This window comes from Heterodontus francisci, chromosome 28 (genome assembly GCF_036365525.1).
Source record: "Heterodontus francisci isolate sHetFra1 chromosome 28, sHetFra1.hap1, whole genome shotgun sequence".
NCBI classification, from domain to species: Eukaryota; Metazoa; Chordata; class Chondrichthyes; order Heterodontiformes; family Heterodontidae; genus Heterodontus; species Heterodontus francisci.
In genome coordinates, this window is record NC_090398.1 from 13,413,119 (window position 1) to 13,428,367 (window position 15,249).

Here is a 15,249-nt window from a genome sequence, read left to right on the forward strand (position 1 = left end):
TGTCTTTAATGCATCAGTGCAGACTCGATGGGCCGAAGGGCCTCTTCTGCACTGTATTATTCTGTGATTCTGTGATTGTTGTGTACATCCGCTTCACTCGATCCTCCTTGAGAAGTAATCAACTATAATTGGATAGAATCTTCCATCAAAGAAGAATAAATCCATTGCCAACCATTCCCATGGTCAATTTGGGAATTGGATCGGAAGTAGGGGTTCTCTTTGATCTTTTCTGTGCCAGCTGACAAATTTGTTGGACTTGCTTCTTCCCAAGTTCTCTGTCCTTGTAGCACTTGTGTCGGAACTTGCTGTATTTCTCTTTCTTGCTCTGGTAATCTTTGAGTTGCATGGCGGCCTGTGCTGTTTTGTGCGGGTTATCTCTGGTGAATATATACCGTGCAGTGCTCAGGTAAGGATGGGAGACTCTCCCTCTGTCCTGCCTCCTGGATTCTTGTTGTTTAACCTCTACAACTTTCTCTATGATATGAAGGTCAATACAAGCTCGTCACACAGTAAAGTGAGAACTCCTGATTTCTGAGGACATACAGGGGCAGGTCATGTTGAGTAATCTCGTTGAATTATTTGCTGAAGTAGCAGAAATGGTCCGTGAAGGGCATGAGGTGGATTTTGTTCATATGGATTTTAAGAAAGCATCTGATGAGGTACTACATAAATTACTGATTAATGAAATTGAGGCTCATGAACTAGGCGGCGGGGCGGGGGGGGAGCGGTGGCGGGGGGGTCTGTATCCAGTTGGATAGAAAATTTGGCTAAATGGCCTTCCCTCGGTCATACGGTCAGAAGTGGGGATGCTTGAACAATGTTAAGCCCCATTCGTGACTACTCAGTTACTGAAGCAGCCCATGTCCATATGCAGCCAGACCTGGACAACATCCAGGCTTGGGCTGATAGGTAACATTTGTGTCATACAAGTGACAGGAAATGACCATTTCAAGCAAGAGGGAATTTAACCATCTCCCCTTGACTTTCAATGGGCAATACTTTTGCTGAATTCCACACCACCAACATCCTGGGTGTTACCATTGACCAGAAACTGAACTGGACCAGCCACATAGCCACCAGCTGTGGCTACAAGAGTAGGTCAGAGGCTAGGAATCCTGCAGTAAATAACTCACCTCCTGACTCCCCAAAGCCTGCCCACCATCTACAAGGCACAAGTCAGGAGTGTGATGGAATACTCTCCACTTGTCTGGATGGGTGCAGCTCCAACAACACTCAAGAAGCTCGACACCATCCAGGACAAAGCAGACCGCTTGATTGGCACTCCGTCTACAAACATTCACTCCCTCCACCACCGACGTAAAGTGGCAGCAGTATCTACAAGATACACTGCAGCAATGCACCAAGGTTCCTTCGACAGCAACTTCCAAACCTGTGACCTCTACCAGCTGGAAGGACAAGAGTGGCAGATGCGAGGGGACACCACGACCTGCAAGTTCTCCTCCAAGTCACACACCATCCTGACTTCGAACTGTATCACCATTCCTTCACTGTCGCTGGGTCAAAATGATGAAACTCACTTCCTAATAGCAATGTGGATGTATTTACACCCCAAGGAGTGCAGTGGTTCAAGAAGGCAGCTGATCACCACCTTCTCAAGGATAATTATAGATGGGAAATCAATGCTGCCCGAGCCAACAACGCCCACATCCCATGGATAATAATAATAATAAACAAAAAATAGTGTATCATAATAAATAATTGCTTTTCAAACTGGAGGATATTTGACAGTGGTGTTCCCCAAGTGTCAGTGCTGGGAACACTGCGTCTTCGATCATATATATAGAATTGGATCTTGGAATTCAGAGTAGAATCTCAAAATTTGCTGATGACACGAAACATGGAGGTGCAACAAACAATGAGGATGATATGAACAACCTGCAATAGGACATTGATCGGCGAGCAGAATGGGCAGAGAGGTGGCAGATACAATTTAATACTGACAAGTGTGAAGTGATACATTATGGCAAAAGGAATAGGGAGAGATAATATATACATAATGCACAGGAACAGAAGGATCCAGGGGTGCGTGTGTACAGATATTTGAAGGTGGATGGACACATTGAGAGAGTGGTTAGTAAACCATGTCGGATCTTGGGCTTCATAAACAGAGGCATTGAATACAAAAGCAAGGAAGTTATGTTGAACCATTAAAAAGTACTGGTTAGGCCCTAATTGTAGTTTTGCATCCAGTTCTTGTCCCACACTTCAGGAAGAATGTAAGGGTCTTTGAGAGGCTGCAGAGGAGATTTACCAGAATTGTTCCAGGGATGGAAGATTTTAGCTACAAGGTTAGGACATGCTGAGGTTGTTCTCCACAAAGCAAAGGAGATGCACAGGACATTGAATAGAAATGTATCAGATTATGACGGGCGTTGAGAAGGTAGACAAGGAAAAGGTGTTCCTATTAGCAAACAGTACAAGAACTACGGGACACAGAGTCGCTATTTAGGGCAAAAGATGGCAGAGGAATATGATGAAGCGGTTTTGTTTTAATACAGCAGGTAGTAATGACCTGGAACTCACTGCCCATAAGCCTGGAGGGAGCGGAGACAAGCAATGACCTCAAGAGGAAGTTGGACGACCACTCGAGAGAAATGGACTTGCAGGACTGCGGGGAACATGCCAGGGAGTGGAACTGACTGCAGCGTTCTGTGCAGAGCTGACATGAACTCCGATGGGCCGAAAGGCCTCCTTCTGTGTCGTGCATTATTCTATGAAAGAAAATATATTGCTTTTCCTTCTGGTAATGTATTCCTTAGCTTTCCTCTTTCAAGTGGCACAGTCTTCATCTCTGAAAACAGGCAGGAAGAGTTGATAGTCTATTCGTCCATGGGAGACTGCACAACTGGGCCAGATCCTGGAACTCCCTCAATAGCAGCAGCTGTGGGAGCTCCATCACCAGAAGAGACAGGAGCTGGTTAAAGAGAGAAGGCCCAACACCACTTTCTCAAGGGGAAATTAAGGATGGGCAATAATTACAGGCATTTCTAGCAGTGCCAACATCCCTCCAATCAATCTATACAGGGAGGTAATGTTGGAAGAAATGACAAATATTTATTCAGGACCTTTGAAAAGCTGCTGAAACCCTCATCCAAGCATTTGTTATCTCCAAGCTTGACGAATCTAACGCTCTCCTGACTGACCTCCCACTTCTCACTCTCCATAATTTAATTTCATCCAACTCTCTGCTGCCCCGTGTCTGAATTCACAGCAGGTCCCGTTCACCCATCTCCCCCATGTTCACTGTCCGACATTCACTCCTGGACTAACAACATATCAATTTTAAAATACTCATCCCTGTGTTCAAATTCTTCTATGGCCTCAGCCCACATCTCTGTACCCTCCTCATGACCGAGAATGTGCCCTAAATATTTAATCTCCTCCAACCCCGCAACCCTCCCTATCTCTGTAACCTTCTCCAGCCCCTGCAACTCTCCTTTATCTCTGTAATCTCTGTAACCTGTCCCAACAATCTTCCGTAGCTCTGTAACCTGCTCCAACCCCAACAACACTCCCTGTCTCTCGAACCTAATCCAGCCCCTACAACATTCCTTATCTCTGCAACCTCCTCCAGCCCCTACAACCCTCCCTTATCTCTGTAACTTCTTTCAGTCCCAACAACCTTCACAATCTCTCTAACCTCTTCCCGCACATATGACGTTCCTATCTCTGTACCCACTTCCTAGAAACATAGAAACATAGAAAATAGGAGCAGGAGAAGGCCATTCGGCCCTTCGAGCCTGCTCTGCCATTCATTATGATCATGGTTGATCATCCAACTCAGTAGCCTGTTCCCGCTTTCGTCACATACCCTTTGATCCCTTTAAACCCAAGAGCTATATCTAACTCCTTTTGTAAAACATACAATGTTTTGGCCTCAACTGCTTTCTGTGGTAGCGAATTCCACAGGCTCACCACTCTCTGGGTGAAGACATTTCTCCTCATCTCAGTCCTGAAAGGTTTACCACCATATCCTTAGACTATGACCCCTGGTTCTGGACTCCCCCACCATCGGGAACATCCTTCCTGCGTCGAACCTTTCAAGTCCTGTTAGAATTATATAGGTTTCTATGAGATCCCCCCCTCACTCTTCTGAACTCCAGTGAATATAATCCTAACTGACTCAATCTCTCCTCATACATCAGTCCTGCCATCCCAGGAATCAGTCTGGTAAACCTTCACTGCACTCCCTCTATAGCAAGAACATCCTTCCTCAGATAAGGAGATCAAGATTGGACACAATATTCCAGGTGTGGCCTCACCAAGGCCCTGTATAATTGCAGCAAGACATCCCTGCTCCTGTACTCGAATCGTCTCGCTATGAAGACCAACATACCATTTACCTTTTTTACCACCTGTTGCACCTGCATGCTTACCTTCAGCGACTGGTGTACGAGAACACCCAGGTCTCGCTGCATATTCCCCTCTCTCAATTTATAGCCGTTCAGATAATAATCTACCTTCCTATTTTTGCTACCAAAGTGGATAACCTCACATTTATCCACATTATACTGCATCTGCCATGCATTAGCCCACTCACTCAACTTGTTCAAATCACCCTGCATCCTCCTCACAACTCACCCTCCCACCCAGTCTTGCGTCATCTGCAAATTTGGAGATATTACATTTAGTTTCCCTCATCTAAATCATTAATGTATATTGAGACTAGCTGGGGTCCTAGCACTGATCCCTGCGGTACCCCACCAGTCACTGCCTGCCATTCGGAAAAAGGCCCATTTATCCCTACTCTTTGTTTCCTGTCCGCCAACCAATTTTCTAACCATCGCAATACACTACCCCCAATCCCATGCGCCTTAATTTTACGTGCTAATCTCTGAGGTGGGACTTTATCGAAATCCTTCTGAAAGTCCAAATAAACCAGAGGAGCATCCTGCCCCTCTAACCTTACCTACTTCTGCAAACTCACTCAGATCCTACAAGCCTCCCTATGTCTGTAACCTCCTCCATCTCCTGCAACACTCCCGAACTCTGTAACCTCCTTCAGCCCCTACAATCCTCCCTATCTCTGTAACCTCCTCCAGCCCCTACACCCCTCTCTATCGCTGTAACCTCCTCCATCTCCTGCAACGCTCCCGAACTCTGTAACCTCCTCCAGCCCCTACACCCCTCCCTATCTCTGTAACATCCTCCATCCCCTGCAACGCTCCCGAACTCTGTAACCTCCTCCAGCCCCTACAATCCTCCCTATCTCTGTAACCTCCTCCAGCCCCTGCACCCCTCCCTATCTCTGTAACATTCTCCATCCCCTGCAACGCTCCCGAACTCTGTAACTTATTCCAGCCCCTACAATCCTCCCTATCTCTGTAACCTCCTCCATCCCCTGCAACCCTCCCTATCTCTGTAACCTCCTCCAGCCCCTCCAACTCTCCCTATTCTGTAACCTCCTCCAGCCACTCCAACCCTCCCTATCTCTGTAACGTCCTCCAGCCCCTCCAACCCTCCCTATCTCTGTAACCTCCTCCAGCCCCTCCAACCCTCCCTATCTCTGCAACCTCCTCCAGCCCCTCCAACCCTCCCTATCCCTGTAAACTCCTCCAGCCCCTCCAACCCTCCCTATCTCTGTAACCTCCTCCAGCCCCTCCAACCCTCCCTATCTCTGTAACCTCCTCCAGCCCCTCCAACCCTCTCTATCTCTGTAACCTCCTCCATCCCCTGCAACCCTCCTTATCTATGTAACCTCCTCCAGCCCCTCCAACCCTCCCTATCTCTGTAACCTCCTCCAGCCCCTCCAACCCTCCCTATCTCTGCAACCTCCTCCAGCCCCTCCAACCCTCCCTATCCCTGTAAACTCCTACAGCCCCTCCAACCCTCCCTATCTCTGTAACCTCCTCCAGCCCCTCCAACCCTCCCTATCTCTGTAACCTCCTCCAGCCCCTCCAACCCTCTCTATCTCTGTAACCTCCTCCATCCCCTGCAACCCTCCTTATCTCTGTAACCTCCTCCAGCCCCTCCAACCCTCCCTATCTCTGTAACCTCCTCCAGCCCCTCCAACCCTCCCCATCTCTGTAACCTCCTCCAGCCCCTCCAACCCTCCCTATCGCTGTAACCTCCGCCAGCCCCTACAACCCTCCCTATCTCTGTACCCTCCTCCAGCCCCTACAACCCTCCCTATCTCTGGAACCTCTTCCAGCCCCTACAACCCTCCCTATCTCTGGAACCTCCTCCAGCCCCTCCAACCCTCCCTATCTCTGTAACCTCCTCCAGCCCCTCCAACCCTCCCCATCTCTGTAACCTCCTCCAGCCCCTCCAACCCTCCCTATCGCTGTAACCTCCGCCAGCCCCTACAACCCTCCCTATCTCTGTACCCTCCTCCAGCCCCTACAACCCTCCCTATCTCTGGAACCTCTTCCAGCCCCTACAACCCTCCCTATCTCTGGAACCTCCTCCAGCCCCTACAACCCTCCCTATCTCTGGAACCTCCTCCAGCCGCTACAACCCTCTGAGATCTCTGAGCTCCTCTAATTTTAACAACTTGAGAATCCCCCAACAGCATCCACCAACAACACCATCTGTTTCCTGGGGGGGAGAGGGAGAGGAATGGCAGTGACCGTGTTGGGGAATTCAATCCAGATGGACTCAATACAGTGTCTCCAAAAATAATAATAATCAACTGCCAGGAGAATATTTCCAGCAACTGCACAGTTGTGGCTTTTCTAAGAGCAAGTTTATTACTTTGTGGGCAGATGAGAGAAGCTGAAAATCAAACCGGTGGAAGTGGTCGAGAGAATCTGGCTGCTCTTTACCCTCCTGTCCTCCAGGGTGAACTCTGGCTCTTCTCCTGCCCCATTTTCATTCAGTCCTCCAAAGGTCAATTCTTGCCAGCCACCGCGCTGCTCTTTGGCATGTGTGACACCATCCCGCCCCCACCCACCCCCCACCCCACCCCGCTCCCCGCCCCCACATCCCGCCAGTGGATCATCCAGCCTGTTGGGAATAAATATTACATTCATGGACTGGAAACACTGGGACCGGCCTCTGGGCTGCTCTCAGTTGTATTGTTTATTCATTAATTGAATAATTGATGTAACTGGATATTTCACCGCGCTCTTGACCTGCTCTCTGAACATGGACTGAGTCACCACATAAATAAATGTGTTTGTGCAGCAACTTAAAGCCCGCAGCATAAATCCAACTTCTCTAAATATATATTCAGAATCGGTAAAACTATCAGGAAGTTTTCCTGTAATTTTATAATACAAGAAATCTACAACACGCACCAGCCACAGAAATATGAAGCTGCCGGATATGGTGAAGAGTAAAATCACAGACTTCCTTCTGCTCTCCATCTCTGGGTCACTGTGATTCTCTCCCTTGCTCTGACCCCTCAGTCCCTTACGGACTCGACTGGCCACTAAAATGTGTCTGACTGTCAGAGCGTTGAGCAACAGAATTAAAGCGAATGGGAGCAATGGTGTTAAAATCGGACCAAACCAGTCAAATCCCACCCATGCGGGCTCAGTAAAATAGCTTGGCTTGACAGCACATTCCCAGGGTACATGGTCGATTATCTTTACAGGTTCATATACAAAGTAGACGGGGATGTTTACTAAACAGAGCAGAATACAGGTTGTTGCTAAAACCACAGCCGCAGTTTTCTCGGTGCAATATTTTGTTTTCAGCTTCTGGCAACAAATGGCCACAAATCGATCAAAGGTGAAAGTGACGGTGAACCAGACAGAACAGTCTGTGGCTGCACAGAGAAGTACATTGATAACACTACACACAGAGGTGATGTTCAGGAAAGATCCCCGGAAATAATAATAATTCAGCCGCCTCAAAATGACCTCAGTGATAATAAACAGTAGATCCGCAGTTGCCATGGCCACCAGGTAGCGAGTGGTACAGGTGGAGAGTCCGCACTTTCCCCGGGACAGGATCACAATCGCCAGTAAATTAACTGTAAGAGAGAGAAGGGAAAAGAGACTGGAAATTACTGATCAAACATTCTCCGTGTCTGACCCAGACAGTAAGGGCAGGATTTTAGCACCAAAAGCAGATTCCGGGATAGGAAACTCCTCGCTCTCACCGGGATTGTCCCACACTCCAAGGTAGGAGACTCCTCCCTGGGGCTGGAGATTAGACACTCCCCCTCCCCCTTTCCATATCCATACTTGGACCATGCTGGAGGATGTGTGACGTCTCCCCGGGGTTGGTGATCGACAGCCCAGTAATTGGAGATGTCATCTCTCCCTCTTTGGAATTGGTGATTTATGTCCTGCAGCTCCCCCCATACCCCGAGGTCAACACTTGGACCGTCTTGGTCCTGAGGCCTGCTCCATCGGCCTTCCTGCCTGACTGAAAGCCAAGCCTGTCAATCAGGCTGACTGCAGTTTGGGAAACGAGTTAATAATAAAAGAGACAATCTGTGGAGTTAAAACTCTGAAACTCCGATCCCCCCCTATGTCACTCACCCGTGATAATATCCAGGCCTAAGCACTGGAGTAAAAAGAAAATACTGAAACTGCTGTAAATCTGAGAAAACACTCAGCAGGTCAGGCAGCATCTGTGGAGAGAGAAACAGAGTTAATGTTTCAGTCTGATAGGTTTATATCAGAACTGGAATACAGTAGAGATTAACAGTTTTAAAGCAATGCTAGAGCCAGTGAAAAGTGAGGTAAAGGGGGAGGAAAGAACAAAGGGGAAGGTCTCTGATTTGGTGTAGGGCAGCAATGATTCAATGACAAAAGGGAGGATGGACCCAAACAGCTCCCATAGCGACGCCATTTAAGTGTGGAATATCCCAAAGTTTACAGCCGAGATCCACACACCTATACTTTACACCAGGGTCACTGCACAGGGGTCAGGACCAGGAACCTGTGAAGGTTTTCAATCCCAGACCAGAGCCGGTGAGGAAGAAAGGATTTCCATTGGGAATGATGAGAGTAGGAATCAAAATGAATCAATTCCAAATGGGACCCTCGGAATGTCCCAGCAGGAGATGGTGGAGGGAAACTGGCCGGGAAACAGCCTCATGGAGTCTGTCAGGTAAGATCCCATCCGCTGTGAGTTTAAGGAGAGCTCGTGTTTACTGGAATTTGGAGCAGAGAGGGACAGATCGACATGGAGAGAAATGTAACGAGTGAAGGAAATCTCATGCGTTGTGGAACAGTCGGTCAGAATGAACCAGTGGATGAGGATTCAGAGTCTGAAAAAGGGAGAGAGATCTCTGAGGAGAGGAACTGAACTGTCAATAATAGTGAATAAATTCAACTAAAATCATCAATACGTTACAGGTAGAAAGTGTGAAAAATTGGATAAAGTGATCAAAGAGAGGGTGAACTCTCTGGAACGGATGGTTTGCAACAACACATTCTAAAATAAAAGACAGGGAAGAGATAACAAAGGCACGATTATCTGTTCATTAATGATCATCAAAATAGGGAATAAGCCAGAGGTTTGACCGACAGCTGATGTGATTCTTGTATTTAAAACAGAAGATTAAACAAGACGAAAGAAAAACAGGTCTGTTCGCATAACATCAATGCAAGGAGAGTTAATGGAATCCCCATCCAAAGATGTAATAGATAAACATCTAGAAACACATCATATAATCGAGTAGTCAGCACATGTTCCAGAAGGAAGGTCATACGTCAACAAACTTATTAAATTCTTTGTGTAGTATGAGAAAGACTAGATAAGAGTAATACTGTTGATTTAATAAACATTGATTTTCCAAAGGCCTTCAGTAAGGTACCACTCAGCAGACTCATGATTAATCTCAGAGCAAGTGGAGTGAGGAGACAAACAGCAGAATGGACAGTGAGCTGGATACAGAAACAGAAAACAGGGAGTAGGGGTTAAAGATATTTACTCTGATTGGCGGGCGGGAGGTGGGAAATGGTGTTCCACAAGGATCAGCGGTGGGAACACCGTCGTTCACCATTTACATAAACCATATGGAATCAGGAAGCAGAAACACGATTTCAAAATTTACAGACAATTCTAAATGGAGAGTACAGTTAATACAGAGGGAAAATGCAAGAAAATACATGAATACATTGCTAAGTATAATTAATAAACTTGCACAAAGGGATTTAAATGACAAATTAATTTCGAGAGAGCTATGTGTGAGGTGTTGTGTTTTGGTTGGAGGAACATGTTTCCCAAATACTCCTTGGAAAATAAACACCTGAGTGGTGTGGAGGGACAAAACTGTTAATTCAGGATTAGAGATTCACAACTCATTTAAAGTAACAACACCAGTTAACAGGGTCATAACAATATAAACAAAACACTGGAGTTCATTTCTAGAGAAATGGCATTGAAAAAGCAAAGAGATTGATAATAGACGAATGTGGAACATTGGGTGCACAGCGCTTTGTGTACTTTGTGCAGTTCTGGTCTCCTTATGACAAAAAGGATACTGATGCACTGGGGAATGTGTAAAAATTTTAACCAGGATGATAACAACGCTGAGAGAAGTGTACTATTTATTTTATCATTAACAGTTTGCTAATCTGGTTATTTACTGCCCGGACTGGTCTATATTATGAAAACCCAATCTGTCTGTTCCTCGGTTATAGGTGTCTCTCCTCACAGGGACACTTCTCACTGAGGTAAGACCAGATATTTGTACAGTTACACTTGCAAAGACTGTGAATCAGATAAAAGCTGCTCTGTCAAACCTTAATTAGTTGCAAAAGTGGATGATTCTTTCACCAAAGCCCAATATTCCTTCCATCTAATGGCAAGATAATGAAATTCAGCACTCATAACCCACAGATTCTCAGGACCATGCTGGGGAAAGGGGATTAATCAGCACTAAAACAAATAAAGCGTTTCCAGTAACTATAATCATAGTAACAATATACCATTATACAGAAGATTAGAATGCTGTAACAGTGTTAACCTTCTGTTTAACTGTTAACAAATAGTAAATAGGGCGGCACAGTGGCGCAGTGGTTAGCACCGCAGCCTCACAGCTCCAGGGACCCGGGTTCAATTCTGGGTACTGCCTGTGTGGAGTTTGCAAGTTCTCCCTGTGTCTGTGTGGGTTTTCTCCGGGTGCTCCGGTTTCCTCCAACAAGCCAAAAGACTTGCAGGTTGGTAGGTAAATTGGCCATTATCAATTGCCCCGAGTGTAGGTAGGTGGTAGGGAAATATAGGGACAGGTGGGGATGTGGTAGGAATATGGGATTAGTGTAGGATTAGTATAAATGGGTGGTTGATGGTCGGCACAGACTTGGTGGGCCGAAGGGCCTGTTTCAGTGCTGTATCTCTAATCTAAACTAAACATAAACTAAATATCTGTTTCTGTTGGAGCAGTTTAATGGGACACAGAGCACTACCAATATGTTTCAACTTTTAGTTATTACCAAACATCAGCAACGATTTTCCCCTTTACAATCAATTGTTTTCGTAAAACACAGAGGGAGCTTAATGGAATAGAGGGATAGGTCATCTGAAACAATGATGTCAAAATAGAACGTGATTCGACAATTGTGTTCACTAAAATTCCCCATTGACAAATACACCCAATAATACATGGTCACTGGGATCAGGTGTTCCACTCCAGATAGTGACCCACACTCAGTACACTTCTACAGCGACAGATACTCCCAGTAATACACGGCCAATGGAGTCAGGTGTTCCACTCCAGATAGTAACCCACACTCAGTACACTTCTACAGCGACAGATACTCCCAGTAATACACGGCCACTGGAGTCAGGTGTTCCACTCCAGATAGTGACCCAAATTCCGTATGATTCTACAGCGACAGATACTCCCAGTAATACACGGCCACTGGAGTCAGGTGTTCCACTCCAGTTCGTCACCCAAATTCCGTATGATTCTACAGTGACAGATACTCCCAGTAACACATGGTCACTGGGATCAGCTGTTCCACTCCGGTTACTGACCCACACTCAGTACAATTCTACAGTGACAGATACTCCCAGTAATACACGGCCACTGGGGTCAGGTGTTCCTCTCCGGTTAGTGACCCTCACTCAGGACAATTCAATATGACAGATCTTCTTCTTCTTCTTCTTTGGCCTCCTTGTCTCGGGAGACAATGGGTAAGCACCTGGAGGTGGTCAGTGGTTTGTGGAGCAGCGTCTGGAGTGGCTATAAAGGCCAATACTAGAGTGACAGACTCTTCCACAGGTGCTGCAGATAAAATTGGTTGTCAGGGCTGTTTCGCAGTTGGCTCTCCCCTTGCGCTTCTGTCTTTTATCCTGCCAACTGCTAAGTCTCTTCGATTCGCCATACTTAGGCCCCGCCTTTATGGCTGCCCGCCAGCTCTGGAATGAATTGAGACGTCGCTCTTGGCTGACATACGTTGTCCAGGCCTCGCTTCCATAGAGCAAGGTACTGAGGACACAGGCTTGATACACGCGGACTTTGGTGTTCCGTATCAGTACGCCATTTTCCCACACTCTCTTGGCCAGTCTGGACATAGCAGTGGAAGCCTTTCCCATGCGCTTGTTGATTTCTGCATCGAGAGACAGGTTACTGGTGATAGTTGAGCCGAGGTAGGTGAACTCTTGAACCACTTCCAGAGCGTGGTCGCTGATATTGATGGATGGAGCATTTCTGACATCCTGTCCCATGATGTTCGTTTTCTTGAGGCTGATGGTTAGGCCAAATTCGTTGCAGGCAGCCGCAAACTTGTCGATGAGATTCTGCAGACACTCTTCAGTGTGAGATGTTTATGTAGCATCGTCAGAAAAGAGGAGTTCCCTGATGAGGACTTTCCGTACTTTGGTCTTCGCTCTTAGGCAGGCAAGGTTGAACAACCTGCCCCCTGATCTTGCGTGGAGCAAAATTCTTTCTTCTGAATATGACAGATACTCCCAGTAATACATGGCTACTGGGGTCAGGTGTTCCACTCCAGTTAGTGACCCACACTCAGTACAATTCTACTGTTCCAGGTACTCCCAGTAATACATGGCTACTGGGGTCAGGTGTTCCACTCCAGTTAGTGACAAACACTGAGTTTGATTTTGCACTGAACGACTGTCCCACTGATTCTTTCATTCAGAGAGTTAATTTCACTGATGTCTGACTGAACATTCAGCAATATTCCATTCTATGCAATTACTTGATAATTCAGAGAGCTTTGCAGTTCAACAGAAGTTTATTATTTGTTGATGAAAAAGAGTAAAACCACAGAGATATTTCAGGATATTTGACATAAGAAAAAGATATCACTGATCAGGTGTCTGTATATCGGTGACCACTCGATCACCGTGTAACATTATTAGTCACAGAGTCAAACCAGAGAGCAGCTCACACACAGATTTACACAAGTTCAATGGTTATAGTCGCTTACCAGGAACACCAAGGACTGCGAGGGTTGTGAAATATATTTTGTGGATACTGATCTGTGTTTCATTCATTTTCTGTGTGAAGTGGTGTGTCCCTTCGTGCTGCAGGCAATCGCTCTGTATTGAACTGTGAGGCAATACACTCCCTGAGGCTATAATTTATACCCTGTGAAAACTCCCCGGGGATATTGACATTACCGCACTGTTCAAACTTTTTTTTAATTGAACAAACAGATTATGATAATAAGTTCAGTCCGCATTGTGAAAGAATATATTCATTTCTGAGATTAAATTGGAAAACTTCAAAGACTGGACAATTCTGATCATATTCATTAACCATCGAAAATTCGAAGCTGTATTCTCCCAGCAACGTGGTTTTCTTTCAAACACCATGAGTTCCATATCTCCATCTCTTGTTGTTTCAGTGATGTCCTTCAGTCCACTGTGACCATTTGAAATGTGAGTGCGTTGCTCTCCTGCGCTCTGGGATGTGACTGTCCTCTTTAATTGTGGCCGTTCAGTAACTAAATTCCAAATGTGATTGTGTCTCCCTCAGGGCTGTTTTACTGCACTCTGGGATGTGACCTGTTGTGTATTGATTGCAGTATAGGTCGAGTGTTGTCGACAGAATGTCAGGTGACTTTGTATGGATAAAGAATAACTCATTTGTTGTATACATATAAATTCTTACACTCTCCACAAGCCTATATAGCTAGCTCACCCCCTGCTGCTTCTAGCTTATTGCGTGCCTCATATCCAAGTGACTATAACATCATTGTCAAGACAGTGGGAGGGGCTTTCTCTCACTGTTTCAAGCCTCAAAACTTTCAGACATTTATTCTACATTTTCCCCCACGTCTTTGTCCCTATCTATTTTTGATATGTATACACATTCATTCATTTTGACTTTACATGCTACCCCAAGTCTCTGTCCCTCACAGATTCAACCTATCAGGAGGCTTCATGACTCTCCCTGATCATGTTCTTATCGGAGTTGATCGATATTCTCGCTTGCAAGTCTTGTTGAACGACTTGCATGGTGTTGACCAATGTTTGCAGTTTCCTGTTGTCTCTGGGTTTCTTGTCTATCATCTGGTTCGTCCAGCTGAATGATTGCTTGTTGTCACCTATTTCACCGTTTAGTATTCTCTGTCATGTGTAGTTGATGTAATCTTTGAAAATGTTCATCTTTCTGGATGACAACACCTTCCCGTCCTTGGTCTCGTAGTCATACCTTCTCAACTTCCTTTCACTGAGGTAAGTTTCTGTTACAAAATCTTTCTTGTAATTGTGACCTTGTTTGTTCATGTCGTACTTCTCTCTATCTTGGACTTTTTGGTAGTCTTATGACGTCTGGCCCCGGAAGTTGTTTTCGAGGCAAAATGGGAAGTTGTGTTTTTATATCCCTCCCCATCAACAGCTAAGAAGGTGATAGTCCACACAACAATGGAAGGAGATCGATAGTTAATCAATGCAGTTGGAAGATCTTCATTCATCTCAACAACCCCTTTATGGTTCTTACTCCTCTTTCGGTTTTGCCGAATAACTGAGGATTTCGTGGTGAATTCCTGAGATGTTCAAATCCCCATTTTCTTGCAAATTGTGAGAAGTGTTCATTTACAAACAGTGGACCATTGTCTGACACAACCTCATTGGGAATACTGTGTGTCACAAAGATCTCCTGCAAAGCCGAATAACAGATTCTGATGTTGAGTACAACCTTTGATCCATCATGAGGAAGAATTGATCATGATTAAATGAGTTTATCCATTGTACATTACTAGATCCATCCCGAGCCATTCCCACCGTCTGGTTGGAAATATTGTTGTAATCAGAGGTTTTCTCTGCTCCGGTCTATATATTGCCCATACTTGGCAGTTCAGGTCCAGGTTTTCTATGTCTTTGGATTTTCATGGCCACCACACCAATGACTGAGAC

At 45.8% G+C, this 15,249-nt stretch overlaps 1 protein-coding gene across 1 annotated transcript; it reads right to left on the reverse strand.

Annotated features, from left to right (window-relative positions):
* Nucleotides 1-145: 145 nt before the first annotated feature.
* Nucleotides 146-13,383, reverse strand: LOC137385217 (probable G-protein coupled receptor 139). Its single transcript, XM_068060207.1, has 4 exons — nucleotides 13,317-13,383; nucleotides 7,095-7,939; nucleotides 3,697-3,703; nucleotides 146-474 (listed from the first exon to the last, which is right to left on the reverse strand). The coding sequence occupies exons 1-4, from the start codon at nucleotides 13,381-13,383 to the stop codon at nucleotides 146-148; spliced, it is 1,248 nt and encodes a 415-aa protein (XP_067916308.1).
* Between the last annotated feature and the right edge of the window lie 1,866 nt (nucleotides 13,384-15,249).

Bases quoted from the DNA above. Each gene is read 5' to 3' on its own strand.
- LOC137385217 (XM_068060207.1), bottom strand. From the start codon at position 13,383: ATGAATGAAACACAGATCAGTATCCACAAAATATATTTCACAACCCTC. The intron at 7,940-13,316 runs GTAAGCGACTAT...TCTCTCTTACAG, and splicing joins CGCAGTCCTTGGTGTTCCTG to TTAATTTACTGGCGATTGTG.